The 18086-nt window shown below is 41.1% G+C and overlaps 3 protein-coding genes across 6 annotated transcripts in view; 2 read left to right on the top strand and 1 right to left on the bottom strand.

Moving 5' to 3' along the window:
• Positions 1 to 3087, top strand: part of nkain4 (sodium/potassium transporting ATPase interacting 4) — a 53354-nt gene extending 50267 nt beyond the window's left edge. For both annotated transcript variants that reach the window (XM_034087265.1, XM_034087264.1), the window contains one exon: positions 687 to 3087. In XM_034087265.1, the coding sequence (XP_033943156.1) occupies positions 687 to 700 (14 nt within the window). In that variant the 3' untranslated portion in view covers positions 701 to 3087. The remainder of the gene's footprint in view (positions 1 to 686) is intronic.
• Positions 3088 to 3193: 106 nt separating this feature from the next.
• birc7 (baculoviral IAP repeat containing 7) lies at positions 3194 to 9310 on the bottom strand. Of its 2 annotated transcripts, XM_071203761.1 has the most exons (8): positions 9105 to 9310; positions 7129 to 7750; positions 6462 to 6561; positions 6205 to 6286; positions 6019 to 6064; positions 4323 to 4532; positions 3693 to 3758; positions 3194 to 3516 (listed from the first exon to the last, which is right to left on the bottom strand). In XM_071203761.1, the coding sequence occupies exons 1-8, from the start codon at positions 9303 to 9305 to the stop codon at positions 3317 to 3319; spliced, it is 1527 nt and encodes a 508-aa protein (XP_071059862.1). In that variant the 5' UTR covers positions 9306 to 9310; the 3' UTR covers positions 3194 to 3316. The 2 variants fall into 2 exon arrangements, with proteins under 2 accessions (XP_071059862.1, XP_033942410.1); XM_034086519.2 differs by lacking the exon at positions 9105 to 9310 and having other exon boundaries at positions 7129 to 7764.
• Positions 9311 to 9513: 203 nt separating this feature from the next.
• Positions 9514 to 17098, top strand: ythdf1 (YTH N6-methyladenosine RNA binding protein F1). Of its 2 annotated transcripts, none has more exons than XM_034086518.2 (6): positions 9514 to 9606; positions 10360 to 10384; positions 12261 to 12340; positions 12562 to 14196; positions 14355 to 14399; positions 14627 to 17098. In XM_034086518.2, the coding sequence occupies exons 1-6, from the start codon at positions 9580 to 9582 to the stop codon at positions 14651 to 14653; spliced, it is 1839 nt and encodes a 612-aa protein (XP_033942409.1). In that variant the 5' UTR covers positions 9514 to 9579; the 3' UTR covers positions 14654 to 17098. The 2 variants fall into 2 exon arrangements, with proteins under 2 accessions (XP_033942409.1, XP_033942408.1); XM_034086517.2 differs by having other exon boundaries at positions 12562 to 14205.
• The last annotated feature ends 988 nt before the right edge of the window (positions 17099 to 18086 follow it).

The raw sequence follows: 18086 nt of genomic DNA, 5'->3' as shown, positions 1-18086 counted from the left end.
ATCTCAACTCAAGGCAAAATTACTCTCATGTTCCAGAGCTCTGTTAATGTTTGATCAGGATTCAGGAGTTTACAACACAACACTGACTAGCACTGATGGCTCTGGAGCTGTCAGGGGCGTACATGTCTTTCTGAAACATGCCACATCCTGTCAGAGGGCTGTTGAAAATATGAAGGCCTCTCATGACACCATTGTGTTTGTGTGTGTGTGTGTGTGTGTGTGTGTGTGTGTGTGTGTGTGTGTGTGTGTGTGTGTGTGTGTGTGTGTGTGTGTGTGTGTGTGTGTGTGTGTGTGTGTGTGTGTGTGTGTGTGTGTGTGTGTGTGTGTGTGTGTGTGCGTGTGTGGCACTTGTGTGACAACTAACTGAAAGAAGCATATGGAGAAAAACACACGCAAATCTTTCAAAAATTGGATTAATCAATTATGTTATGCAAAGAACTTAATAACAATAAGTCTGGGAAGTCATGTTATAATTATCTTCCCACATGACATGAATATTTTATTAGCTTCTTGACAGTTTAATCAGCTCCGTCTCTAATGGGAGAGAGGAAGTTTTCTTCTCCCCCAATCTACCGGGAGTTATATCCAGGAGACATTTCTCAAGGGGGAATTTGTGTGTCTGACTGTGAGTTGCCCAACAACCGCTTACTCTCTTTTTTCTCTTCCCATGTTTCTGTTCTCTGCAGGTCTCCGTAAATAAGAGAGCGTCCAGCGGGGAGGTGACACAGCAAATTCCCACGGAGACAAAATGGCTGTTGTGACACAAACATCCCAATTCACTCGGGCACGCCAGACATTCCTCCCCTTTCTTCATTTCAGTTCTTTAAAACATCTCATTTACGAGTCTACTGCCCAGAAAAACCAACAATTCTCAGTCAGGCTCCATTGTTTTCCTGGGAGGGATGACAGGTTACGGGAAAGGAAGGATTTCGGTGAAACAAAGCCTCATATTGTGTAATATGTAATGGGAAGTATCTTATTCTGTGAGTTCTCTGCTGAGGTTCCATTGCTGTGACCTTCCTATAGTGGTCTAATACTCCCCAAGACTGTATAGAGCATATAAATACATTATGTGTGTAATCAGAGACTCTCCAGCGTTCCCAGTCTGAGGTGCTGTGTCTTAGAGGACTCTGTGATTTAGCATGTTACGGTTGGTTTGGCTCAGATCTTGGCCGGAGGGCTGAATTACAGTGTAGCCCGTGGAATGAGCCATTGTGCGCTGCCTGTTTACTTTAGGCCAGGATCTGTGTGCATAAATACACAAGCAAAGCAGGAAGAGGCAGGGGAGTGGAGTGGTAGAGGGAGGGAAGGGAACAAAAGCACCAAGCCTACAGGGGCATCTGTCAAAAATAGAAAATGTAAATAATGAAACGAGAAGAGGAAAGATTTGGGGGATTTAGAGTTTGAAATGTGAATTATGATGAATGCAAGAGCGTTTAAGAGATGTTCAAACACAAGGAAGGCCATGTGAGTCTTACTTTTATTTCTGGCATCTTATTGTGACTATTTTCAACCAACAGCCACGTCAGTATTTCTCAAGAGTATATGGTGATAAAAGAAAGCTTTGTTTTCACTTTGCTTCTTCTCCTCTAGCTATTGACACATTGAGCGGCTGACAGACAGTCAAGAAAAGGTTGCACCACATATTTTAACTTTAAGAAAACAATAGAAATGCGTTTAACTTTTCATATTGCATACTGGAACGTTGATTTGAATGGGTATGGCCTGTCAGTTGAACAGTGTTGATTCTCAGTGGTGATAGTCTCATTTGTGGTTGTTTTATAGCATGTTTTTTACAGGGTTTGTATTGTAAGTATGTGTATAACATATTAAGTAATGACGAAATTGCAAAACTGATGTCTTAAACTGGCTGTGTATACGCTGGTTAAATATAGCAACTCAAAGCTTCTGCTGAGTATTTTCTTACTCAGATTAATTGTATTCTGACCAAGCTATGTTACACATTTATATTTAGGCAAATGTGGATCATAACTACTATACTGATTGGTAGCACTTTTTGTTGTTAATAGCAGATCTTTTAGAAGTAAAGTCGGATCCCTGTTGCCTTACTGGCTGTGTGAATCACTACTGCTCTCTGGTGTTCAAAGAGTTCATGTACAAGTTGCAAGGCTGCTGTGTATCTGCTAGGGTCCATAAATCCCCATGTTTTGTCTTACAAATTATAATTTTCTATCTGCAGATTACAGTTAATTTTACAATAGTATGTTTTTTTGTAATTGCCATGTTGGAGGAGGTGACTCTCAAACCTATTGTTTTAGTGTTACACTTGGTCCTTTTCCTTATCATTCAGGTCAGGATCAATTGTTGCCTACCAGATTTAATTGCAAAACATTTTTGTCCGATTTCAATATTTCTTGGTGCTATGTTTGAAATGTTTTGCTCAGCATTTTTGGGGGGAATCAAAAGCTTTCTGAACAAAGGAGTTCATTCTGTCGTCAGTCTTCTTTTTTTTGTCAGCACCTAAAAAGATCTCGCTGTGTGTCAGATTCCTCTGTGATAGTAGATGTTTTTCACTGCCAGATGACAGTCCACAAACTGTTATGATTCTTAAATCTGACCTCTTTTGCCATATTATTTCAGATTGATGAGTGACCTAACTTGATTGGATTGATCACCCCTCTATTGGCAAGATGCAATAATTCATGTATTGTCTATGTCTCTAAGGTTTACCTGGTAGGCTTACTGGTGTGTGGGTTAGTGAAAACACAAAGCACCTCATATTGTAACATAATCAGTATTGGTAGTAAATGCTACTATGTAAAAACTAGTCTCCCTCTCAGTGCAATACAGCCTCTTCCTAAACCCCGGTGACTGGAATTAGTTGAGACCTGGTATGGGTTTGTGTGTATGTGCTAGTCTCCACTGAAAACGTTCCCACCTGTTTGTAGATAATTATTTTTCTTTGTATGTGAAGTGGAAAACATATTTTTTTGTTTCTCTCTCTTCTATTTTGTGTCCTGTGATGCCACACCCCATGTGACCTGATTGTGTAATCCTATTTATCCAGAACTGTGCTTTGTGCTCCTGTAAATAGATGTTTGTTAATAAAAGAATGTGTTCTTTTAATTATGTGTCATTCAATGTGTCATTCAGTAGATGTGTTGTGCATTTAAAAAGTGTTCTTGGTAAAGTACATAAATAATGATACATACTCATATTGAACAGCTTTAAATGTTTATTATAGAAAACGATCTGCAAACTCTGACCGGATTTTTTTTATCACTAGTAGGTCAAATTAATACAGATTTAGACCACTCATGCAACACCTGTGAAACAGCATTTTATCACTACAGCGTTAGGACATGAAAGCACGAACGCTGCCTCTAATCACCGCTCTGCAGATTGGACAGTGACGCAGGCTGGCAGCGCAGTCCCCGCACACCACCAAATGCCCACAGGGGATGAAGACGATGGACACCAGTTTGTCCATGCACACCTTACAGGTCCGCTCCTCCTGCAGCTGTCTCAGTAGCTCCTCAGGGCTCGGGTCCTTTACTGTTCGAGAAACCACAAACAGAAGGTCAGATGAGCTTTATATTACACATAATATTTACCAGCCAAGTGTTGAATCTGCAAAGCAATCAAATGTCAGCAACATATTGAAAAATGTAACAAGCTTAAAAGTGTCTTATTTTCCTGCAAATCATACAGCCTAGGCTTTGACCTCTGACCTTGCTCTCTGACGCGGGTTTGAGTCCTCACAAGTCCAGCACTGGAGCCCTGCACATTATCTGTCTCTGAAGGACAAAATGTGAAAGAGAAAACTGTCCATTGTAACATTGATGTTTACGTCATGTTATTGCTTATAGGAAAATGGTCAAAAAGCTTATGACAGATTGTATTTGAAGGTGACAATGGACAAGATTTTGGTAAAACTAACAATATATCATTGTAAAAATACTTTAGTACAAGCTACAGTCTTGCATTAAGAAAATCATCATTCAACTGTTTTCCCTAAAGTATCAAAAGTAAATCCAATTACTGAAGACTCATTAATTTGTAAAACATCCAGCCTGAACCTAAATAAATGGAGATCAGAAGCCATAAACGTTGGAAACCACTGGTTTAATATTTAACAATGTTCTCTATTTTAGGTAGGCCTACTGTTAAATATTTAATCCGAATGAATGTCAAGCAAAACATACAATATTTTCCTCTGAATTTTAACGGAGTACAAGTAAAATAAAGTAGCATAAAATGGAAATACTCAAGTAAAGTACAAGTATCCCAGAAATATACTCAAGTTAAGTACCATACTTGAGTAGGCCTATATTAGTTTGTGTCTTCCCACTGCCTGTTACCTCTGCTCTGTAGTCCCCTCTGTCTGTCCTCCTGCTCCGCCTGCAGCACGTCAGTGACCAGGTCGGACACAGAGGTGTAGTGCTGACCTGACAGAAGGTACTTGGTCTGCACCAGACTCTCCACCAGGCTCGCCTCAAAGCCCATCTGCAGCACAGTCTGCACCACAGGAGAGAGCATGGCCGAGGACGCTCCCAGACCCCCGACCACATCTGGGACATGAGGGAGGGGGAGGGGGGGGGAAGAGGTGAGGAAGACACAAGCAGTTTGTTTGTAGCCTTTATTTAACCAGGTGAAAGCCCCTTGAGATCAAAAGATCTCTTTTTCAAGGGTGACCTGCAGTGACCAGACACAGAGGACAACACATCTACATATCGACTCCATGTTACATTAAAGGGGACCTATCATGCAAAATGCACTTAGAGATATATTTTATACATAAATGTGTGTCCCGGATGCGTCGGGGAACTCACGCAGCGTCAGAAAATAAAACCCTCTCTCTTTTCCTCCGTACCCAAATCTTTTAAAAACAGGGGTACAACGAGTGGATACAGATTTGCTGCAGATCTGATGTCAAATCGGCAGTGGACCCACAGAAAATTGCTCAGAAACTATGCCTGACGTGTTTTGGACGTAATATCGTCTTTGTTTACATTAGCAAGCCTCGTTAATACTCAGAGCTAACCTGTACTGTAGAGCACATGTGTTTTAAAAAGCAGGAAATAAAAAAAGGAACTCACCTTGTGATAATCCTGCAAGAGAAAAAGCATTTGTGCTCCATACTGTTTCAGAAATAATCTGTTATGTGGTTTAGAACAGGATGGCGTTTTATCACAGCAGAATGTAACTTTATCTCCGGTAGAATTCTGATCAGGCATTAGCTCTGCCTTCTCTTTTTTTTTTTTTTTTTAAAGCTAAGGACCCAAAATCCGCGTTTCTCTAACAGGGCTGCATAAGAGGGGTATGAGCAGTATGAGGCATAGCTACAATGGGTGAACTGTTTGGTATTTTAAGCAAAAAACTTCACAGACATGTTTTGTATAGGTATGGCCCTACAATATATGTTTCCAATATAGCATAATAGGTCCACTTTAACTATAGGGACATTTACAAGGGGAAACATAAGATGTAATGACAAATGTTGCATCTACTTGTACCTTAACATTTTAAACCACTTACCTTTAGTGTACACATGCTGAAATAGATTATAATTGTTATCCTACATTTTATGGTAACCACGGGCTACAGATGGTTTCCATATAGGCTACTGCAATCGTATAGCAAACATTAGCTGCAGTTATTTCATTTGCAGCAGCGTGTCAAAGAAAAGTAATGGACCTACTTTATTTCAAAGAGTAAGAATCTAATTAAAGATTTTAAGCAGTGCTGTGGTGTGCTTTGTCAACCTTCTTTGATCAACCTTGTGCCAGAATAATTGAATTAACTGGTTGCAGCATTTATTTATTTCTGCTTGCACAACCTGCAATGCTCCCATCAATGTTTACTCTGTCTCTACTCTTTTGTGTGAACAAGCAATAGTTGATGTTGACACTTTGATTCTTTGCACCGCTGGCTGCACAAAGATAATTATTGGCGTCAGAGCAGGCTGCTATCTTGTTATCCAGTCTGCTTAGTGGGAATATACATTGTTGGTAAATACCCAGCATTCCTTGCTTTTTTAAATGTCATTTGACTTACCATTTCTGGATCCAATATCTCTGCCTGTAGGAGTCTGTGATCCAACCTAGAAAAGTAAAGTGACCATGTTTTTTATTCATTGGTCAAAGTCGGCAATTACAAAAAATGCCATTTATGAATGTTTGATTATAATGTCTGCACTACCAGACTTTATTCTGAACAGATAGGAGGGATGAAAGCTCTCACCACAGTCTCACCCAGATGGAAATGAGCATCCTGTATGTTGCTGATATACTCCCTTCCTCTCGCCTGGATTAAAAACTCACATCTGAGAAATATAAAGACACTGTTTTATATTCTGCTGAAGCATTAAAGCAGAACACAAAACCAAAACGTTACACTGCTTTTATATTGAGAAGACATTTTCATTTGCCAGTGCAAAGATTGGCAAGTAATGCATTGAACTGATTTCTTTATATGTGTGTTATAAATCCTGCTGTTACCGTGGGAACCACTTGGCATGCTCCTGCCAAGGGTCGTCTCCTGCCTCCCAGTTCCTCAGCCCTCCGTCACAGTAGAAGCATTTCACATTGTCACCGTGGCCTGTAGGGGTAAACAGCAATGCCGTGAGAGGAGTCTAATGACACTAACAATTTAACACAGACCATCTCTTTACACTCCTTTAGTCTTAAATTCACAAAAACATCGCTATATACGTCAGATTGTAAAAGGAATCAATATCGTCCAAGAACTGAAACCTATAATGTGACAATAGGGTGAATTAACTCCTCTTTGACCATCGCAAAAAAAACAAAACAATTTGAGCTTCACAAAAGCACAATTCATTATAGGGTTACTTTATGTATTGTACTATTTTGTATTGGTTTTCACAATATTGTGCCCACTCTGTGTGTTGCCTGAAGCTATGGGAGCCCTACTTCTTTAGCAGCCCCAGCTCTGTCCAGCTTGTTCTGTCCACAACATCATGACTCAGCAGGACAATTGTACCATGAACTCTCTCACAAAGAGAGGTCGCTCTAGCAGTGACTGGGACAATGCTGAATCTTTCACTCAAATGTTCTCATGGACACTCAAATGCTGGTAAATGTTAAGACATTAGAGAAGTATGATATACTTTTATTTAAACGTAATAGTGAGACAATGGTGTACCTGTGTAGAAGAATCCTGCTCTGGCAAGAACATCTGGTTGGACTGAGGCATCTGTGGGCCAGTTGTGAAAAGTAGTGTGCCGGGAATCCTCTGCCTCCATCTCTGGGTACACCGCCTGTCCAGATGTGCCCTGTTCATCCATAGTCATCCTCTGGAGTTGGCTCATAAGTTGGCCATCCACGGAGTCAGAGGATCCGACTAGGAGAGCAATATTCCCCACAGATCGACCCAGTATGAAACTGCAAGTGGGGAAATGCCTCTTGTGCTCTTCGGCCGGGCAGTCCCCATGTACCCAACATCTTAAAATCCCTCCACAGCAGAAACATTGGACTTTATCCCCGGGGCCTTGAAAGAAAAAGCCCGCCTTGGCCAGCCCTCCAGATGTGACAGGAGCATCTGCTGGCCAGTTCTGAAAAGTTCGAAGTCTCGCCCCTTCTCTCCGCATCTGAGGCTCCTCAAGGATGTGCAGTGTAGTACTCCTGTCATCCGTCATTCTGTTGCTTGTAAGTTTTCCTTTCTCTTCTTGTCCTGTGCCAGTCATTCCTATTGCGGTCCATAGTGGTGTCCGCACTGAAGGTGAGTGCAGCACAACAGCTGAAATAATATGATCAGCTGCGGGGGCCTGCACCTACAGGAGACTGCTTTCCAGAAAAGCCGCCAAATGCCAGAATGTATGCTCATTGATCCTTGAATGGATGAAAGCGTGAACATGCCATGGGGCTCCGCCTCCTAGTAAAAACATGTGAAGCATTTCAGAACAATACTATAGCCTTACAACTAATATGATTATTAAAAGGGATGTTACTTTACTTTTATTCAAAATGTTGTTAAGCACAAGGTGTTAACTTTATAGCCTACAACTCAATGAAAGAAACCTATAACTTTTACAATTGAAGCAAAAATTGTCTGGTTGTCCTGTATCCTATAGTTGTTGAATATTATGGTCTACAATGGATTGGTGGTTGTGTCCTCTATGGCCTACACTACAGGAAGTAGAAATCATTTGCTCTTGAGTTTGTGTGAATAAGTGACAATTAAGGAGTTAAGTGAGTTAAACAGATAAAATAATAAGCTGTGCGGTTATACTTGATTCTGAGGCTATATAACTTACAGGGTCAGGGTACACCCATGTAACCTTTTTAATGCGATGTGTTGTCTTTTAGAAAGCTTTTTTCGAAGACATAAAAAAGTATATTGTATGTCTTGAAAACATATTGTTGGCTAATATGTTTGCAATTCAGGATCACACTTGAAATAGCCAGACTTGAGTCAAAACACAAGTTACACAAGATGGGGAATTACCTGCTCTAATACTGTCAATATTGTGAGTAGAAAAATTCAGAAAATGACCACTTGTAAACATTAGGATCTAGGTTTGACCTTTGGCAGAGTTTAAAGAGTTAGGGTTAGGGGTAATTTTCCAGCCAAACATTTTACAGTGTAATACTTTGGGACAAGTAAATGTAAAATGTTTCTCAACTAAAAGTACTAAAGTATTAGCATTGGAATATACTTAATGCCAAAAGTAAAAGTACTCATTATGCAGATTGGCCCATTTCAGAATACTATAAACTTATGTTTATAATGATTATTGATGCATTAATGTGTTTATCACAGCTGATAAATGTGCAGCTATGTTTAATCAATGTATATACTGCAGAGTAGCTTGTGGATTTACTCCAGGTGTAACTAAAGTCTTATTTAAGTATTTATTATATTTCACATTATTAATTCAAACTTGCAAAGTAACTTTAGGTAGGCTATAAATAAATGTAGTAGGCTATAGTAAAACTTGTACAAGTGCAATATTAACCTCTGGGGCAGAAATACAAAGTCGCACACAATTGAAATGCTAAATAAAGCACTAGTGTCTCAAAGTTGTACTCAAGTACAGTACTTGAGTAAATGTACTTAGTTACTTGACACCACTGATCACAGATAAGAGCTTCTCTCACTTTGTTAAACAGAAAGAAAGCTTCAAAGTTGAGCCACCCCGCGGGGAGAGACGTGAACTGCAGCGGCGGCTGAAAGCCCGGATGGAGGAGCAGCCATTGGGGAAGTGTACAGGGCTTAACGTAACTGAGGAGGGCTCTCTCTCTCTGGAATAATAAAGACAAAGTAAAAGACGACCGAGGGCAGAAATATCCAAGCTCCGAAAGCTCCAATCGGCAATACATAACGTTTACTTGAAAACCAGTTACAGGACCTGACTGATTTTTGGACACAAGTCTCCTAGGCGACAGACTTGAAGTGTGGAAGTTGGGATACGAGCACACAGCGGAAAAATATACAGCTGAGCCTGCGCTACAACTGCTAGCCACACGCTAAGCGGCACAGCTAACCACGGAGCTAACTGTAACTGAGCTGTGAACTTGCTTTCTAAATCACGGGGCTTGAAATCCAGTCACAAGCGCAGGCTCTGTGAGAATCCAGGGACTTGCTTAATGAATTATGTCTGCCACAAGCATTGACCCTCAGGTAGGAAAAACGATGTACATTGCCTGTAAAAAAGCTTGCAAGCTAGCTACCCGCTAACGATTTACTGGGCTGTGGCTATCGCTCGGAAGTGCTAGCTTAGCCACCAACGTTGGCCGGTGCATGTAGCTAGCTGGTTAGCTACATTCCGTTAAAAAGGTTAAATGTGTTTGATAGACGTTGGAGAATAATGACATGCAGTTAAGTGTTGGCACATAAATGCATATGTTACTTAGACCAAATGTTTGTAACGCCAACGTAGCTGGAAAAAACTCAGCACCTATGGCAGAAAAAGCTATGGTTAACATAATGAAACGGGTTCAAGCTAACGTTACTCATTCAGATAATCTTCAACTTTTGTATTGAAGGTGGTACAATCACCGGTATTATTTCAAGAGTGATCCAGCTAACTAAGTTAAAAGCTGCATTCGTGCTATTGGCGTCTAAAAGGCCATTTTAAAACGGCTAGCGTTAGTTACGATAGCTAGCAAAGTTGTGCTTGATTTGACCAAAGTTGTAAACCAAATATGGCTTTTAACTAATGTAGCAAACGGTAAGTATCTTCATCTTTAACTGAAGTGTAACCTTAGGTAATTATTTTTTTGCATTGCTTCTCTTCGTGAGGTAGTCGTACTGTTCATATTCTGAGCCATACATTGTTAACATTAGCGGCTGCACATATGTGTGGAAAATCTAAATTTTCTGAAATGAACCATGTCTCCTTTTCCCCCCTTTTATCATCCTACATTGATGCAGAGATCAAAGGGACAAGCATCTAAAGGTGAGTTGTTGTGTCACAGATGACTGAATTTGTTTGGATATATAGTCTGGGTACACATTCCCTGACTAAATCAGCATTGCATACAGTACACCAGCATTATGTGCAGTCTTTAGCCGTCTGTGATTTACTCTACTGTCAAGACTAATATATTTGGAACATCATTTGATATAATCTGCTGGCGCAAATGATTCTACAAATGAAATGGTTTATGGGTGATGAATAGAAGCTTGGAGAGGTAACTCAAGTTTAATTATAAAAATTCCAACTATTACAATGAAATAATCAAAAAGTCACTAAATCTAGCTAGAAAGTATCCAAGTTAGCGACACTGATGTCACTAGGACATATTTTGACAGTAATGTGACAGCCACAGATAGCATTTGATTTTTTTCGGTCAGAATTCTTAGTTATTGAGTCAGGTAGTTAAAAGTATTTCAATGATAACATGTTTCTAATACACATTACCCACCTCAGTTTTGATTAGCTATTATCTGTTCATTTGTTATTCAGCAGAAATTGAAGCATACATTTTCAGACTTTATTGGGAATATGTTTTGCATAAGTGTGATATTAACAATCTCAAGATCAGGGGTTTAAATGTTGGGTGGCGACATACTGTAAGACCCATTGGAGGACAGCATCCGCCATGTCAAAGGTCTAATGACTTTTGGGAAAAATATTTTCTCTGTTTACCAAAAGTATTCATGTTTTGGCTCCTCCTGTCTTGCATTTCCAAGTGTCCTTTAGCAAGACAAAGATTTCTCCGTAATTACCAGGCCATTGCCTCCTGGAGCATCCCCGCCACCATTGGTGTATTAAGTTGTGTTTGATTGTTAGAAATAGTCTGGTAAGGCAGAAAGGTACTACTGTATATAAATGTAATCCATTTACCATGATGCTTATGCTCATTTTTCCTTGCACACTTCTCTGATGCAATCTATTGATGCAATCTCTACTCTTTTTCCAGTCATATAATTGGTTAAGGCAATATTTAATCTGCTGCTTGAGTATGACACGCTTAACCCCTGTATCTTTGAAAGTTGTGTATAAAGGTTTGTGATTTGGTATTGCAAAAAAATGAAGCTTGTAGTCCGCTTGGAATCTAGTGGACATTTCCTTTGAAGCATAATCTACTTTGCCAAATTGCCACTGTCCATACTTTTTTCAGGATATTTAAATGATATTCCCCAAAATGCTGGTTCTGTCTTGATTCTTAGCCTGTAAAGGTACAGGATTGAGCACCTCCTACAGTTGTCCAGTCTCAGTCTTCCCTCAATGCCACCAGCAACCCCAGCTGTACATATTATTTTTAATAGTAATTCATTGTTGTCAGTTCCTCACTAACGACAGTATTTGCAGTGCTGTAGCAATGCTGTTATGGCCTTGTCATTGTTTTTATGATGTTAAAGTCATCTTGGATTTACTGCATTTGGTGAAGTGACAGGCAGGTCTTGACTTCGCTTCACCTGCAGGCCTGGCTGGTGGAGGCTGATTCACCTCCACCATAAGCTTTGCTTGACATGGCTCAGGGATTTGACATGTTTTGGAAGAACACATGGACTTATGGGGGCTGACAAGTTTGAATACTTTATCTGTGATTTACTCATTGGATAGATGAGGATTATAATTAAAATGTGTGTGCCGTGTCTGTGAAGCTGACAATGCTTTTTTTTAATAGCATAATAATTTTAACCATTCAAATCTGTCACAACTCTATATCCAAACCTGGCAAGTTTGGCCCTGTGAAACAAACTGTTCAACTCAACAGGTTGTGGATAGTTAAATATGGGTTATTTAGTTATAAAACAAATCTGTCTTAAAAACTGAACATGTATATTTAAATGTACCTTCATGTAATGTTGTTTTGTCTTTGCAGTGCAAAATGGTTCACTGCATCAAAAGGAGAATGTCCATGAAAATGACTTTGAGCCGTACCTCACTAGTCAATCAACTCAGGTAAAACTCAATATCCCTATCTTAAGACATTTTAGAAAATAAGAAATTGTTATTGTTTTTTCTTAAATATCCGATATCAATGTGTCCTTCTAATCAGCATTAAGTTAGTCTCTCATGTTGAGTGAAAAGAGAGTTTTGTTTCAGTAATGGATCTGATTTTGAAAATTAAACTCCTGAGTCACATGTTAATGTTGTGGCTTTGCTGACCTTTATTCATCCAGAACAACAGCTACCAGTCTATCACCGACCCCTATCTGTCCAGCTACTACGCCCCCTCCATTGGATTTCCGTATCCCCTCAGTGAGGCTCCCTGGTCTACAGGTGGGGACCCCCCTATCCCATACCTCACCCCCTATGGAGCCTTGAGTAATGGAGACCATCACTTCATGCCAGACACGGTGTTTGGCCAGCCGGGTGGCCTGGGAAGCAGCATCTACCCCCACAGGTTTAATTTTTTCCCTGAAAATCCTGCCTTCTCTGCCTGGGGCACAAGTGGCACCCAGGGCCAGCAGACTCAGAGTTCAGCCTACGGAGGAAGCTACAGCTACCCCCCCAGCTCCCTGGGGGGCACCCTGGTGCCGGATGGTCAGACGGGCTTTCACAGTGACACCCTCAACAAAGCCCCTGGTATGAACAGCCTGGAGCAAGGTATGATTGGCTTGAAGATCGGAGGGGATGTCACTGGCCAGGGCTCAGGAGTCAAGGCTGTGGGATCTGTGATCGGTGGCCCTGTAGTGGCAGCCACAGGGAACGGGGCCACACCTATTGGAATGCCACCCCCCAAACCCACCTCCTGGGCAGCCATTGCCAGCAAGCCCGCCAAGCCGCAGCAGATGAAAGCAAAGGTGAAGCCAGGAATGCAAGGTCCAGGAGGAGCTCTTCCCCCTCCACCCATCAAACACAACATGAACATCGGGACCTGGGAGAAGGGCCCGGTGACTAAAGTAGCTACAGCTCCAATGCAGCATCAGCAGCCTCTCGGCATGCCTCATGGCATGCAGCCTCAAGGCCACATGCAGCAGGGACCCATGCACCACCCTGCCCAGTCCATGGTGCAGCCCCAGATGCAGCAGATGACCTTACAGCACCACCATCACCAGCACCACCAGCCACCACCCCAGCCCTACCAAAACCACACCCAGCCCCCACAACCCCAGACCCGTTGGGTTGCCCCACGCAACCGTAACCAAGGCTACGGGCAGGGCGGCCCTGGCCATGATGGTAGTGGTGTGATGGGTATGGTTGGTGGTGGGCACGGTGGCCCCCCAACTTGCCCCAGCCAGGGACCTGGTGCAGAGTCCCACCCCGTACTGGATAAGCTGCGTGCCAACCACAGCTACAACCCCAAGGACTTTGAATGGAACCTGAAGAACGGCCGTGTTTTCATCATTAAGAGCTACTCCGAGGACGATATCCACCGCTCCATCAAGTACTCCATCTGGTGCAGCACAGAGCACGGCAACAAGCGGCTGGACTCAGCCTTCCGGGCCATGAATGCTAAAGGCCCCGTGTATCTCCTGTTCAGTGTCAATGGCAGCGGTCATTTCTGCGGTGTGGCAGAGATGCGGTCACCAGTGGACTATGGCACCAGTGCTGGTGTTTGGGCGCAGGACAAGTGGAAGGGCAAGTTTGACGTGGACTGGTTGTTTGTTAAGGACGTGCCTAATAGCCAGCTTCGCCACATCCGCCTGGAGAACAACGACAACAAGCCAGTGACCAACTCCCGCGACACCCAGGAAGTTCCTCTGGAGAAGGCGAAGCAGGTGCTCAAGATCATCGCCACCTACAAACACACCACCTCCATCTTTGATGACTTCTCCCATTATGAGAAGAGGCAGGAGGAGGAGGAGGAGGAGGTGAGCCAGGTGGGCACATTAATCTTACTGTGTTAACCTTTAATATACCAAAAATACACATTATACACCATTGATCAGAAAAACATTATTTTTTTAACTGTTTAGTGTCTGATAATAATTCTTTTTTTCTCCGTTTCTTCTTATTTGCTCCTCGACAGACTTTTGAACCTTCCCCTATACCCAACCGCTCTCGGTTGGATCAGGTAAGAACTTGTCATTAAAAAATAAATACAAATTCAGACCGTTATTATTAATTGTGCTTGATTGAGTTGTTCAATCGGTAAGGGTGAAATGTATGATCATTTAAGTTTTGATAAAACTAAATGATGATATCTAGACCTTTATCAGAATGTCCTGCAGCTTGCTGTGCTGGTATGTGAAGTTTTAATGTCTAATATTGTTTTGTTTTTCTGCTTCTTTTTTTAAACAGGAGCGCCAAAACAGGAATAAACAATAGAAGACATTTATCCTTGGCTTGATCAACAGTTACACTAGGACTTTCGATTTAAGAGACAGAAGAATATGAAAAAGCAACCAAGCCCTTCATTTTTTTCTATTTAATTCTGGTGAATCTCTGCCATTGTCGAGACTTGTGCTTTTTTTTGTCCCATGTACCACCCACTTCTTGTGCCGGGATAACAAGCTGATTTATTGTAACACCTAGCCACCACCACACTCTTTAGTTCAGGTTTTTTTTTAAAGAAATATTTTTCTTCCCGTTCCATCTCGTACTATTCTCTCACCAGACTGGTTTTCTCTCTCCGGCCCGGCCCCCACCTCTTTCCAATTGAATCAGGGTTTGACTGCACCATGGAGAAAAATCTGCCACTTTATATTTCAGTACAATCAGGAACCAATGTGTCCTGCCCCTATTTGTCCATTTGGGGGCGACATTGCCATGCTTCAGCGGTTTAACTGTGCCAACAGGGTTGGAGGATCCCAAAGGCCATGTCGGACTTGGCGCTGTGCGATTATACAACTTCAATGGTTTATCTATTTTTCATTCAGATCCACAAAATCTCTATTTTTTGGCTTACTACTGACAATTTTCATTTCAGAAACCTGTTTTCTGGAGCCTTAATGTTTTGTTCTCTAATTATTGGTGACTTTTCAAAAGAACTGCTCAAACAGTGACACTGCTGGAGAAATCAGGGATAGTGTGAAGTCACACGGGACTCGAAACATTTCTGAAGGAGGGATTGCTAAGGCCTCTGGGATAAAGAAATAATGGATGTGTCCTCCACAACCAGAACTCACCATTTTAGTCCAAAATTGTACTATTGACATCCCTCACACCCCTCTGCTTCGCTGTCTTTTTGATGTTTGTCTTGAAGGGGTCTTTTGTATGTTTCGTCAGGAGATTCTGCTTGTGTACGCAACCCAGTCTGAGAGAATTGACGCACCCACCATTTTAAATTGTTTTATAATCAGAATGATGTAATGTAACTGCTACATTGAATTAATTGTTGCTTTGCGTTTCTTGTTTCACAAATGGGGGGGAGGGGGTACACATGTTTGTCCATTCACCATCATTCTGTCTTAATCCTCTGTTTTTTTTCCTTCCTCAAATTTGGTTTTGCTAGGTCTATCATGTTGGTCGTAATGCTAAGCTTTAACGTAGGAGCCTATATATTCATGGAGAAAGCCTAAAAATGTATAACCTAAAAATTAATGTAACTGATTTACTATCGAGTAAGAAAAAAAATAAGAATGAAATGTGGTTTCTGTGTGTTTTTTGGTTGTTGCTAAACTAGTTTGTTCAAGACTGAAACCATTGATTATAGAGTACTTTCAGGTTTGTCAAGTCAACAGGAAAAAAAGATCTCTAATAAATGTGTGTGTCCATGCAAGGCAAGCTGCAATATAAAAGGTCTGCTAGATATTTTAAAACTATTATCCAACCAGCAGCTTGTCTGTAAGGTGAGAGTGGTGTCGTAAACGGTCTTTTTTTAAAGGACGGTGTCTCCCCCTGTCCTTGTGTCCGTCATTTCAGAGCATTCAAAGCCAGAATGCAGTTTTTTAGTGAGTCTTTGAAACCAGCCGGTCCGCTCCCTCCTGAGTTTGTCTGTTCAGTATTTGGTGGCTTGAGGTTCTACCGAGCTGCAGGGGATCTGCTAATAGAAAACTCCATGTTCTGGGATCTTTTGGTCTTTCACTGTATTCGTGTTAGACTCGATGTTGCGTCATGGTAACCTGATCAAATATTCTGATCCCATTTATCAACTTTCAGTTTGAGATATGTGACCTGAAAGAGAGAACTGACAGTTGTGGCCTATAAGATCATTCACCGTACATCGTTTGGTCTTCAGATTATGTTAGACGGAGTATGTATTCTGATTTTCAGAAGTGAATCCCATTATTAGATTGAGATGACAGGTCACTCAAGTGTGTGTAGGAACCGTATGCTTCACAGCTGTATTTCCAGATGTGTGAAGCTGCGTTTTCTTTACTTTACATGGCCGGTTAAATCTAGGGATCTGAATTCTAACAAGATCCTTTTTCTCTTCCACCTCGTCTACTTTTTACCTGCACTAATTAATAGCTAGGGTGATCCAAACAATACGGTGAACGTGTTAGCCTTCACCGACACCGCTCTCTAACCGGCGCAGAGTCGGGGAGAAGCTGAAGGACGCCACCGAGTTGCAGCTGCCGTAGCCTCAGGAAGCTTGTACTGGTTGTGTTTATAGTACAGGGCTAGAGTGCATGTTGCAAAAGAGGGTATGTCAGGTTAGCGAAAGTATATGTATAACACCGCAAAAGGATTAATGAAATGACATTTTAAATATCCATTGATTTATCTTATAGACCATAATTGTAGCGGGCATAACTTGTTTGAAAGATCTATCTTGGTTTTATTTTTTAGAAGAAATCGAGCCTTAATAAACTGTCCATTTAGAAATGACTTTGTCTTGATCTCGTGAATTCTCTGTTGGTTCTCAACAGCCACACGGTGACCTTATACAAAGAGAGGGAGCTCTGTAGGGCAGCCCCAGTAATTACATGTCACTAAAAGGTTTTTCTCAGCTGGAATTGTTTTCCTCCTGTTGTCTTTTTTCATCACGTTACTACACTTGACTTTACACTGTATCTTTAAGTACTCTTATCAAAGCAGATCTCTGTTCCCAAGCGGCAGTCTACATCAGAATATGATGGAGCGTACAAATGGAAGAACGGTTAACGGTATTTAAATTGTTTTAAATCAATAGAAATGTGTATGTCCATCATATGTTTGTGCACATATAAGATTTAACATTTTCGTTACTTATTTCAAATTTACAGAGGTTTTTCTTTTAAATTACTAAAAAACATCGTTTTAAATATGGGTATTTAGCTTGAGATGTCCTGTACACAGGTGTTTACATTGAACATTGTAATATAATAGTTTTGGTTTTAAGGTTTACATAGAAAAATATGTTTAAACTCTTTTCAAAGGATTTCCTTCTTTCCTTTGCAGGAGCTCTCCATGGTGCTGATTTCTGGGACCTGCTGGTGGGATTTTAAAGTCACATAATGAAGGTAAGAAAAAGTGGAGTAAAAACACAGCAGGTGATCTTATATAAAATGGTGGTGGAGTTTGACCTGTTTTGAATATGGGTGTAAACTAAAATACACTGAATGCCAAACCATGGTTTATACGCTTAAAAAAATAGCCTTATCATCTTTGCTACAGATCACCAGTTTGTCATACCAGGTTCAAGTCTTCCTCGCAACATTTAAAAGGTTTTAATTTGCGTTATGTGAAAATAATTAACATGTAGTTCTGCAAATACTGCATATATGGTGCAATGGACATGTAAACATCAAATAATCACAGGAGAATCACAAGCAGAAAACTCAGTGCAACTCAGGCTTTATTTGGTGTGCAATCATTACAAAGTGAAACATGCATT

The sequence above is a fragment of the Pseudochaenichthys georgianus genome, chromosome 7 (genome assembly GCF_902827115.2).
Source record: "Pseudochaenichthys georgianus chromosome 7, fPseGeo1.2, whole genome shotgun sequence".
Lineage (NCBI taxonomy): Eukaryota > Metazoa > Chordata > Actinopteri > Perciformes > Channichthyidae > Pseudochaenichthys > Pseudochaenichthys georgianus.
This window is presented reverse-complemented; position numbering and strand designations above follow the sequence as displayed.

Excerpts from the sequence above, each read along its gene's own strand:
- birc7 (XM_071203761.1), bottom strand. The coding sequence starts at position 9,305 with ATGTATTGCCGATTGGAGCTTTCGGAGCTTGGATATTTCTGCCCTCGG. Across the intron at positions 6,065-6,204 it reads TCCATCTGGGTGAGACTGTG|GTTGGATCACAGACTCCTAC; the intron begins GTGAGAGCTTTC and ends TTACTTTTCTAG. Across the intron at positions 3,759-4,322 it reads GAGGGGACTACAGAGCAGAG|AGACAGATAATGTGCAGGGC; the intron begins GTAACAGGCAGT and ends TTTGTCCTTCAG.
- ythdf1 (XM_034086517.2), top strand. The coding sequence starts at position 9,580 with ATGTCTGCCACAAGCATTGACCCTCAG. Across the intron at positions 12,341-12,561 it reads TCACTAGTCAATCAACTCAG|AACAACAGCTACCAGTCTAT; the intron begins GTAAAACTCAAT and ends TTATTCATCCAG. Across the intron at positions 14,400-14,626 it reads ACCGCTCTCGGTTGGATCAG|GAGCGCCAAAACAGGAATAA; the intron begins GTAAGAACTTGT and ends TTTTTTAAACAG.